The sequence below is a fragment of the Chanodichthys erythropterus genome, chromosome 17 (genome assembly GCF_024489055.1).
Source record: "Chanodichthys erythropterus isolate Z2021 chromosome 17, ASM2448905v1, whole genome shotgun sequence".
NCBI classification, from domain to species: Eukaryota; Metazoa; Chordata; class Actinopteri; order Cypriniformes; family Xenocyprididae; genus Chanodichthys; species Chanodichthys erythropterus.
The window spans coordinates 31,782,046-31,794,620 of NC_090237.1; the positions used below are offsets into that span (position 1 = coordinate 31,782,046).

At 38.9% G+C, this 12,575-nt stretch overlaps 1 protein-coding gene across 1 annotated transcript in view; it reads right to left on the minus strand.

Annotated features, from left to right (window-relative positions):
- Positions 1-6,306: 6,306 nt before the first annotated feature.
- The window catches only part of slc36a4 (solute carrier family 36 member 4), a 42,991-nt gene continuing 36,722 nt past the window's right edge, over positions 6,307-12,575 (minus strand). Inside the window, exon 12 of the mRNA XM_067364660.1 lies at positions 6,307-8,228. Coding sequence (XP_067220761.1) covers positions 7,933-8,228 — 296 coding nt within the window. The 3' untranslated portion in view covers positions 6,307-7,932. The remainder of the gene's footprint in view (positions 8,229-12,575) is intronic.

Here is a 12,575-nt window from a genome sequence, read left to right on the forward strand (position 1 = left end):
ACCGTCAAAAGCACCTACGTTGGGCACACAAGCGTAGGAACTGGACCTTGGGGCAGTGGAAGAAGTTCGCCTGGTCCGATGAGTCCTGTTTTCTTTTACATCCTGTGGAGAGCTGTGTACGTGCGCATCTTTTACATGAGGAAGAAATGGCACCAGGATGCCCTGTGGGGCAACGACAAGCCTGTAGAGGGAGTGTGATTCTCTGGGCAAGGTTCTGCTGGGAAACCATGGGTCTGGCCAGTCATGTGGATGTAAATATAATACGTGCCATCTGCCTAAACATTGTTGCAGACCAGTACACCACTTCATGACAATAGTGTTCCTTGGTGGAAGTGGCCTCTTTCAGGATAATGCACCCTGACACACTGCACACATTTTTCAGGAATGGTTTGAGGAACATGATGAAGAGTTCAAGGTGATTCCCCGGCCTCCAAATTCCCCAGATCTCAATCAAATTGAGCATCTGTGGGATGGGATGTGCTCAACAGGTTTGATCCATTGCGGCTCCACCTCGCAACCCCTGTAGGGGTTAAAGGATCTGCTGCTAATGTCTTGGTGCCAGAAACCACAGGACACCTTCAGGACTCTTTTAAAGTCCATGCCTCAGCAGGTCAACGCTGTTTTGGCAGTACACTGAGGGCCAGCAGCACATTAGGCAGGTGGTCATGATGTTTTGGCTCATCTGTGTATATTAATCAATTGCAGGATTTTCTGAGTACTAATTCTATTTTGCTACATTTCAAGGTTTTAGAGCATGCCATAGTACTGAAATGACTCTTCTTAAAGTATACTTTGGTTTCTACAGATTCTGGAAACTCTGTGGTCTTAGTACTTTTGGACTTAGCAGCTTTCAATACAGTTAATCACTTCACTCTTATTTCTCATGTAGAGCACTATGCAGACCTATGGAGCAATGTCATTAAATGGTTTCTGTCTTATTTGTCTAACAGATGTTATACAGTTAATATTGCAAACTGCATCTCGTCCATAGCCAAGCTTACCTGTGGTGTCCCACAAGGCTCGATTCTTGCTCCCATTTACTTTCTCTTTAGGTTCATTCCATTGTTTTGCAGACGATATCCAAATTTACTTACCATTAAAAAAGCATAAACAAGCAATTTTGAGATATTGGCAGCCTGTTTGAAAGTCCCAATGAACTGGATATCTCTAAATTTCCTGCATCTTAAAGGTGCCATCGAACGTTTTTTTTTTTTTACAAGATGTAATATAAGTCTAAGGTGTCCCCTGAATGTGTCTGTGAAGTTTCAGCTCAAAATACCCCATAGATTTTTTTTTAAATTAATTTTTTTAACTGCCTATTTTGGGGCATCATTATAAAAAGGTATTCAGGCTGCAGCCCCTTTAAATTCTTGTGCTCTCCGCCCACGGAGCTCGCGCTTGCCTTGAACAGCATAAACAAAGTTCACACAGCTAATATAATCCTCAAAATGGATCTTTACAAACTGTTCATCATGCATGCTGCATGCATACATCGGATTATGTGAGTATTGTATTTATTTGGATGTTTACATTTGATTCTGAATGAATTTGAGGCTGTGCTCCGTGGCTAACGGCTAATGCTACACTGTTGGAGAGATTTATGAATGAAGAATGAAGTTATGTTTATGAATTATACAGACTTCAAGTGTTTAATAATGAAAATAACGACGGCTCTTGCCTCAGTGAATACAATAAGAAACGATGGTAACTTTAACCACATTTAACAATACATTAGCAACATGCTAACGAAACATTTAGAAAGACAGTTTACAAATATCACTAAAAATTTCATGATATCATGGATCATGTCAGTTATTATTGCTCCATCTGCCATTTTTTGCTATTGTCCTTCCTTGCTTACCTAGTCTGATGATTCAGCTGTGCACATCCAGACGTTAATACTGGCTGCCCTTGTGTAATGCCTTGATCGTGGGCTGGCATAAGCAAATATTGGGGGCGTACCCCCCGACTGTTACGTAACAGTCGGTGTTATGTCGAGATTGGCCTGTTCTTCGGAGGTCTTTTAAACAAATGAGATTTACATAAGAAGGAGAAAACAATGGAGTTTGAGACTCACTGTATGTCATTTCCATGTACTAAATTCAATTTTTAATTCTAGGACACCTTTAACGAATCGAAGACTGAAATGACTCCATCCTTGCATGACTGGAATTAGTACAGAACTTTGCTGCTAGGTTATTGTACACATGAGTGGGAGCATATTACACCTACTTGCTTCCCTTCACTGGTTGCCTGTAAGTTATAGAATTGATTTAAACATTTATAAATCTCTACCAGTTTTTTGCAGTGTCTAGCCAGAAGACTTGACCTGTATTGGCCTGTTAACACCAGAACAGTGTTAAAATTTTTGCCTGTTATTTGTCTGTTATTTGCTCATCCTCTGAAACTACTTTGCTGTTTTTGCAGAGTAAAATGTAAAATGTCTTGCAAATGGAGGTTCACTTTATCTATGTTCATGGGGACGAGCGCTCATGCAATTCTTTAGTCAAGTGTTCATTCGTTTCTGGCCTTACATACGATATACATGACAAAGAACTCCAGACGTGTCAGATCGACGAAAAGAAAGAAACTCTAAATATACTTTTTCGTAGGCTGCACCTATAAATACGCATCACGTTGAGAGCCTTCCCTCTGAATTATGCACGCTTTTAAAGTGAGTCCTACTGCTCTCATTTGAATGATAGATGTTAAATTTCGTGCACGTCTAAAATAGATTTCCGAAAAGGAGCCGGTGGATGGAGAAGGGTTGCTCCTTCAGAAATCATTTCCAAAAGAGCGGGCAAGTCCTTTCTTACTCACTCCATCTCGCTCTCTCGCTCTGTGATCTGCGCTATATTTAGCTCGGAGAAGTCTATTTTTGTCCTCACGTGCCAGACAGACTCCCCTCACGCACCCGGTGCTCTCGTGCAAATTCCCCCCGTTCTTTCTTTCTTCCTCCCTCCCTCTACGCCTCGCTTACTCCGCTCTCCATCTCCCTCTATTTTTCAGCTTCTAATTTGCTCCATCTCTCTCTGATCCAAGCGTTTTGCCTCTTGCTTTTCATATTCTATCAGTCTCTCTCTCTCTCTCTCTCTCTCTCTCTCTCTCTCTCTCTCTCTCTGTGTGTGTCGCGTGCCAGTTGTCAGGTGTCCAGCTTTCTGCAGAGAGAGGAGAAAACATGAGGAGAATATAAACAAGACCCGACTAATGAGCCAAAGCCGGAGAGAGAAAGAGAGACAGGCCAAAAGAGAGGAAGAGATAGTAAGAAAGGGCTGTCTGGTGTCACTTTGGAGCTTTTTCCAGATCTATTTAATTAATCAGAAATAGGAGGAAACAGCCAGACCTCAGGTGACGGGAGAGATTTGTATTTCTATAAAGTAATCTTATTAAATGTGACATATTTCAGTTCTGTCACAGATGACCGTTATGAATGGACAATGAACAATTTAATTAACGCATGCTGGCGTTCAAGGAAACTTGAATTTTTCTGAATATATTGCATGATTCATTTAAAGTCATTGTTAAATGAACCCCATTAACATTTTTAATAAATGTTCCAGCTCTTATTGTGAACAGTTCATCAGAGCATGTTAGTCCAAAGACTAAAACATATTGTCTTTATAACCTTTCATCAAAATCTAATAACTTCCTCTGACATTGAAGTTCATTTCCTTTAGGCTGACATTACCAAACCCTCTTCTTTTTTCAACCCCTCTCCTCTGACCCCCAAGCTCTATTCTGGTATAAACGCTAATTTTTTTACGATCCAATCTATTCCCAATGGTTAAAATCAAGTACTGCCTTAGATTTATCCTCATTGATTATCCTCTTTGAAATATGGCGGCTTTTGTACAGAAGAACTTTAACATTATGTGGAAGTAAACTGGGTTCAATCCAAAACAGGGTCTATCTTTTCAAGTACTACCGAAATTTGACATCCCTCAGTTTGTAAAAGGCAAAGGTTGCTTTTATAGTAATACATGCCTACTAACATTTGCCCTGCACTTATGCTGTTTCGAAAGTAGGCCTATAGACACAACACATTTTGACATTCACTTACTAACCCTCCTCGTTCAAAATACAATTCTTTGATTCATGACCACATAAGTAAGCAATAAATAAACAAATAAAATAAAAATGTCCACAAATTAATTTTAGTTTTGGATACATGGTATATTATTAAAATCTGAAGATAGTACACATACGTCTGCAAGATGTCTATTAAAGATCACTTCATCTGGAAAGCATCTGCTGTTTACAAACAACTGATAGACATCTTTAAGATGTCAGTTTTACATACATTCTAAATCATAAACATCTTAAAGACATTTTCTAAACATCTATTTGCCATCTGACAGGAAATGTCCTATAGATGTAGTGCAGATGAGCAATCCCTCAAAACAATACCTCCTGCAGATGTAAACATGTACATCAAATAGACGTTTCTGAGATGTATGGGTGCTATCAGCCCGCCTGCATTAACATGAAAATGCCACTAGTTCGCAATAAAGTGCAACAGTGCCCGCCCCCGTTTTTCAGTGGCGCTGGTTCCGAAAGTATTTTTTCATTCATATTAAAATAGTTGTTTTTAAAGAGTTATAAGCCATGAAGCAAGCCAATCAGCTACGAGAATCACTCGCGCCCCATTTAAAGGTTGGATAAGTACATTTTTAAAAACACTTTTGGACAATGTTGATATTTGAAATCAACCCAAACAAACCCACCCCTCTCTTCATTGCTCCGCCTCCAAAACTCACCCTCCAACCCTAACCACCCTGCTCCGAGTCAGTCTCGAACTCCGGCCAGATCGCTGCTGGCAGGAGAGGAGAGAGCACTAACAATAAGACTAAACACTTCATTCTCAAGCGAAATGAAAGCAGCCTCCATGTCGGTTTTCAGGTCTTCCCACTTAGCTCTCTCCAGTGCTGGAAAGCTTTTCTAATATAAACGCAGGTCCTAAAGCACTTTACCAGTCATTAAAGGTGCAATATGTAAGATTCCTGTCCGCTAGAGGTCGCTAGAGGCCTATTCAAAACAAAGGCATAGCTTGATGATGCCAAGTTTGAGCGTGGAATCTTGAGACGTGGTCTTCACCTCACAGCCTGTGGAAAATAGTTTGGATAGGACTCGGGAAGAAATCATGTTCATGGATGCGATTATTAGTATTACTGTAGTATGAAGCAGAGCAGAGTGTTGTGGGAGCTGAACGAGGCCGCTGGAGCGATTGCGCGACACACGCCTCACGAGCAGCAGAACTTTTATTATGACACAGTCGCCGGCGCCGCTTCCGCTTCTCCGGTCATGAGTATGAGGTAACACAGCTCTGTTTATCATATTAGATACATTTGAGTGTCTTGAAAATGATTTTATAACGTTACTGCAGTAAGCTAGATCGATTTTAGAATATCATATTTAATGCTGGATGGCTTGTGTTGGTAAATGGCATGCAATTAATTTTAAAATGTATTGTATGATGGAGAAAATGCTGTATTACTGTTACTAAAAATAAAGCTGCATCTGATTATGCTATGTTAGCTACTTGACAAAATAGTGTTTTTCTTTGAGGCATGGTACTCGCAAAAAAATCAAGCAAATTAGATTTAAACAATAAGACTAAATGTGTTGAGCTATATAACAATAATTAGTTTTCTGTCTATAAATATATCAAAACAGTTGTTTCCTTGTCTATTATAACATGTAAATATTAAAGGCGACTCCTCACACGTCCCGGAGCCTTGGATAAATTTGCAATTTTCTCATGATTTACAAATAGTTGCAAACATTTGGGATATTGTAAGTACTCAAGTGAACAAAATATATAACACTGGCATAGTGGTTTTTGGATATTTTACTGCAAAATTCTTACATATTGCACCTTTAACCTTCATTTCAGTGATATTCTTTTGAGCCTTTTGTATTGTGTCCCATCTCTCGTTCATTTTTTTTTTCTTTCAAATCTCCCTCTTGTTCGTTATTCTCTCTACTCGACCGTCATATGCCCCCTAATGCTGATTGGTTAGAAGTTTGTTGTTCCAAACAGTGTGTTTTGAAATTCTACTGAGTCCACCTTTAACAGGTGAAAAGCTCTGCACTATAACACTAGTGTGTGCTATGACATTTAACACTGCATTTTAGTAACACCTGTTAGCCTTGACACTCCTGAAACACTAATACAAATTAAACTGAATAAATAAAATAATTGATAGACTACAAAAAAAGTGAAAATAAAACAGAAATAAACATTTATTTAAACACCTATTCTTGGTAACATAATCAGAAATACACCACTAACATGTTTATTTCTCACACTGAAGAAATTAAGAGCTAAAAAACCTAAAAAGCTTCTTCAATGCCTTCTAGTGCAAACATGATTTTTGCTTATCATTACAAACTAAGCGGCGAGTCAAAAATGATGTCTGTACTAACTGACAACATTGCACAGATACGGTCGATACGGCTCAACTCGTTTTGAATCCTGAATAGTTCTGTAAAAATGTAGGCCTGCTCGTTTTCTACAATCAAAATTGATTTTTACTTAAAGATCTCCTGTGGTGAAAATAAAGTTTTTAATGTTATTTATATGTCTAGGTGGTGTTTTTAATGTGCCTTAAGACAAACCATGTGCAATTTCATAAGTCAGCACCATTGCTGAGTATTTTTTCCTTAAAATTGCAGTAAACCAAAGACAGTCTCAAACCCGCGGTTTGAAATCGACGGTGTTTCAGATGTCACAAAGTAACTTGTAGCTAATTAAGTCAACCTGCCGGCAGGGTTTGGCATATTATTAACTATGACCGCTCTGAAGCAAGGGAGTCTCAAGAGAAATCAAGTCATATATTTCTGTTGATATGAAAAATTGGGTAGATTTAGCAATATGGCGGGTGTATGATGTATGGTATGATGAACTATATGCGTTTCTCCACTGATGTTCTGAGTTGTTCAAAGCATTTGTAAAGATACTGATTTTTAGAAAGCAGCTGTCTGGCTCGCGAAGTTTGTGTAACACATTATTATTAGCCGTTTGATAACTTAGTCAAGCAAAAGGCAAATCATTTTAATTACGTTATGTGTTGGACTTTGTAAAGAGTGATACCATTGTTCAGCATTTACCTCAGTAAGTTGACCGAGTGGATCTCTGAGCCGGTGTGAGTGAGTGGAGGCGGGGCTAATTAGCATATCCATAGATGGGCATATACTAAATTAATCAAGGCTGTAGAGCTACATTAAAGTTATTTTAAGGCAAGAATTTTTTTTTTTTTTTTTTTACAGGAAAAAACATTTAAATACGTTATTTTGGTGATCAAAGATGAGTTTTAAGGGATAAAATTACTGCCTACAGGAGATCTTTAACAGTTTAACTGCTTGAAATACATTTAACATTTCAATGTTTTTCATTAACTAAAAGATTTATAATTCGCACTGAATATTGCAGCAGTCAAAAAAAAAAAAAAAATAGAAGAAAGAAAGAAAGCAAGAAAAATAAATATCACAAGCCTTAGGAGAAAGGATTAGTTTATTAATAATACCTCTAGTCAGCGAGAACGTACATTCTTTACAGTGTGCAATATTTCACTCCCGCAGTATGTTAAATGCTGACATGCTATATGGTCCACCGACCTGATCGAGTAAAAGCCATTCCATCTAGGAACAGGGTTGAGTCATGTAAAGTCCATAAGGCTTGTACGAAGGAAATATTTCCTACGCAGACCATCATTCATTCACACACGCTTACAGCAGCACACCTCAGGCATGTGCCTGTGGAATGAAAAACAAATTGAGCTATAAAAAACATCTCAACCCCTATAAGACAAGTTCTCGATCCCAGAGTCGCTTGCGTCTTACAGGATGAAGTGTCTGTGCTGTCACAGTGTCAACAGAGACAGTATGGAACTGTGCCTTCACTGATTGGTTCTTCATTTGTGGGCGTGGTCCTCAGGGTGGTGAGGTAGTGGGTGTGGTCCAGTTTCCGTCATCACGGAGACGGGTCTGTCCTTGGTCGTCAGGATATATAATCTCCTCTATTGTCACGTAGGTTCCGGTCAGGAAGCCAATGAAGCCGAGGACGGCGATGGAGAGATCTTTGAAGAGGAGGAGAGGAGGAGGGGGTTGACTGGGAAATGCCACGAGCTCGACCAGCGGAGGAAAGATGAGCGCCAACGCTGAGCTGCTCACCGCGCCGACCAATGAGATCACCAGGTCTAACCGTGGTATCAATACAGCTGTTATACCTGAGAGAGAGAGAGAGACGGAGAGAAATTAGATGTTTGCCTGTTATGAAGAAAACACGACTGGTGTTTGCTCGTAAGAAACTCAATCCCATTATGAAGGCAGGTGTGGTTGCCATGGTGTTGCTAGGTTGCTTTTGCTGGCGTCGCTATGTAGTTGCAAGGGAGTTCTGCAGCTTTGTTATTGTTTACTAAAACTGTTAAAAACTGAAATAAAAATTCTAAAGCTAAAATATTTAAGATTTGTTCATATCAAAAATAATATAAACAAACAAAAGCACAGAACAGAATTACTAAAACAAACTGAAATTAACATGAAAACTGAAAATATAAAAAAAGCTTATGTAAAATATTAATTCATTCAATTACCATATATAAAATGGTGTTCAAGGTGGTTGCTAGAGTGTTGCTAGGTGTTTAGCAGTGTGTTAGGATATAAATCGCCACAATAAAGTTGCTAATGTGTTGTGGGTGGTTGCTAGGGTTTTCAGCGTGGTTGATAGGGCATTGCAAAATGTTTTCTCAGGCGTGTTAGCGAGAAAAAAAAGCACATAACAGAAATACTAAAACTTGTGGGTGGTTGCTAGAGTGTTGCTAGGGGTTCGTCAGGGTGTGTTGGGATATATAAAGTGTTACAATGCAGTTGTTAGGCTGTTCTTGTTGGTTGCTAGAGTGTTAGGATATATAAAGCACTAAAATGCAGGTGCTAATGTGTTGTGGGTGGTTGCTAGGGTGTTGCTAAGTGGTCTGGATGGATGCTAGGGCCAAAAATTTGAGTTCATGTCAGTATTTATGTCTGTAGCACAAATGAGTTGCATGTCGAATTTTCATACTTATGGTCAGGAGTTTGTGCAAAAAACACTAATTACAAACAAAGAAAAAAGATGGACGCAAATGGAAACAAATATTATTATTATTATTATTTTGTGTGCAGTTTGCGCAATCATTCAAATAAAGCAAAAAGCAACTTTTTCTACACAATTCTTCTGGCTGCTTTAAACTGTAATGTGTGTGTAACTGACATTTGACATCCTGACTGGTTTTGTGGTTTGTGGATGAGTGTATGCAGAAAACTGTGGCTGAAGGACTAAATCAAAAATCAATATTCATCTTTTCTGCTGATGTGGAAGACACAACCCTCTTTCTTTGCCCTGATAATAAAGGCACAACAATTTATATCCACACACAAATACAGCTTTTAGTGGAATGTCTCCAAATGCTCTCTGCAGCATTTTATAAAAAGCACACACACACACACACACACACACACACACACACACACAAACACACACACACACACTCTCAGGCTGTACACATATGTTTAATTCATAAGACTCAAGTGTGAAGTGTCACACACCTGCTCTCTAAGCTACATCTCTCTCTCTCTCTCTCTCTCTCTCTCGGTTGCAGAAAGAAACCAGTAACATATAACACACGCTAGATTCTCTCTCTCTCACTCAGGCATTCTGAACACTATCTCACAAACACGCATGAACGCTTCAGTTTCTCGTCTCTGTGTGCTACTGCCACCCTCAGGATAAAGGTTTTGACAGTTTGGTACATGATATGAGAGATAAACCAACAACAACACATGGACCCACATTCAAAAAGGACATTTAAAACGAACAAACATGCAAATAACCAAACATGAATAATAATAGAGGACAGAGGAATGTGATGTGGGTTATCATGAAGCTAGCTTCACTACTGCTATTCCTCATACTTGTTTTACAGACAATCCAAGTTCATGTTAATGCTAACTAAAACCATACATTTTCTTCACTTGAAATAAAAATAACTATATAAAATAAAATAGACAAACCGCTTATTAAAAGAAAATGGAAAATTCAAAACATATCAGTATATTAATGATACTAAAATAATGGTCTACACTAGTGGCCAAAAGTGATGTCTGGAGGAGATATTTGTCTTTAAAGGCCCAAGAGCCATGGGAGCGAGGCCGGTTACACAAGTGTTACACTGCATTCACACGGGACGGCGTGTCTGAAGCTTGTGTTAACAGACAATCACATTACTTTCCGTTGTTGCATGAATGCAATTGGCTACCGACTGCTCTAGTGTGTTTGCATAAGGCAATCTGATTGGCTGACGCCTGCGTCGGCGCTTGAAAAGTCAACTTCAGCCGCTTGCAATGCGAGTGAAGCGACGCGACAGAACCCACAAATCAGTTCGGCAACGCATGACGTCACCCATTCAAAGTAAACGAGAATCGTTAACGCCGACGCCCCGTGTGAATGCAGCGTTAAAGGGTTAGTTCACCCAAAAACAAAATTTTCTGTCACCCTCATGTCGTTCCAAACCCATAAGATGAGAGGTATCGGACTCATCCGTAGACCTCAATCTGTCACCTTTATTTATATAGCGCTTTTTACAATGCAGATTGTGTCAAAGCAGCTTTACATTGATAATTGGTATATCAATAAAGAATAATGTCAGTGCAGGCAGATCAAAAGCACTGTTGAATAAATGTCAAGGATACTGTTGAATATCAAATGTCAAGTCAAATTAAATCAAATTAGGGCTGCACGATTAATCGTATTTTATCACGATAACGATATCTGCTTCTCTCGATTGATTTTAAATCGTCCCGATATTGGCCCGCTCTTTGAAAATGAACATAATTTGGAAATATTGGAAGTAATATTAGGAATTTCGCTGTTTTATCTTTTGAAGTTCCTAAAGGTTTTACCAGTTTTCATAATGTTGATCAGCTAGAAATGATTTTTCTTTGCTTTACGAATTTGCCGGGCAATTTGAATCTGGTTTGTCTTATTGCAAACCAATTGTGTTGCTTTAAAATCTAATGTGAATACATATTACAAAGCGCTCACCAAACCATGTTATAATCATATAAATCAACACTTTCAAGGTCCAGAAAGGTACTTAAGGCATCATTAAAATAGTCTGAATGACTGCAGTGGTTCAACCTTCATTTTATGAAGTGAAGAGAATACCTTTTGTGCACAAAAACAAAACAAAATAATGACTTTATTCAACAATCTCTTCTCTTCCCTGTCATTACCCTTATGCAGTAAGCACAGTGAAGGCTTCCGTGTTTACATCTGAACGTCGAATCAGTATTAGCCAAAGCGAGCAGCACGACGCATGGATGCCGGCCAATAATGTGTCACCATTCTGATGTAGAACCTGGAAGTGCTGGACGTAAACATAACGTATGAGAATGACACAGAAGAGAAGATATTGTTGAATAAAGTCGTTATTTTTGTTTTGTTTTTGCACACAAAAAGTATTCTCGTCACTTCATAAAATTAAGGTTGAACCACTGCAGTCACGTCGACTGTTTTAACAATGTCTTTAATACCTTTCTGGATCTTGAAAGTGTTGATAATATTGAGTCATATTATCATTGAGTCACTTCTCGGATTTCATCAAAAATATCCTAATTTGTGTTCCAAAGATGAACGAAGGTCTTATGGGTGTGGAACGACATGAGTAATTAATGATAGAATTTTCATTTTTGGCTGAACTAACACTAATGAGCGTTACTTGCGCGCCACATCGGTCTCGAGTCCCACGGAGGAGCTCCGAAAGGATAAAAGGATGACAGTGAAGGACGAGAGATGACCAGGCCCAGATTTTATGTTGCTTTGTTTTAGTTTAAGCGGCAGTCATTTGTGAGGGGCTGCATCTTTACTTTCATTAGATTTACCGTTCGCTGGTTCCTGCCTCCTCCTTCCCTGAGCCCCAGGATGATGGAGGAGGCGGGAACGGGCGAACATTTAACATACCTTTAATCACAAAAAAATAAACAAAAAAATGAAATTAAAGCGGCAACCCCTCATGGACGATTGCCAAAAACTAAAACAAAAAACAACAACATAAAATCCAGGCCTGGGGCCCGTTCTTCGTACGTCACCAACTCAGTTAGCTGGATTTGATTGATGGCGATTTGGCATGATCTTGGATTGTTTGGTTCTTCCATGCTCATCCTGGACTTGCTGTCATAGCAACAGGTCCGTAAACTCAAACCTGTTCGGGAGCAGGCTTATTTTATGTAAACAGGATTAAGATTGCTTGTCCCAGCCACTGCTACTTTCCCACAAGAGTACCCTAATGTAAACCAGGGACAATAATAATGAGTTAAAAATAATTTAGCAAAAAATATTATGTTGTGTATTATAATATTGTGTAGTGTATCATAATATATAGACACAGCCAGTTTTACTTATTGAGATTCATTCGTAAGGGAATAATTACCTAATAATTTGATTGTCTTACACACATGATTTACAGATAGTCTATGCCGTGTGTGCATTAATTTGAACCGCGACAGCTATTATGGGAGTGGTTTGATGAAGCGCAGGAGAT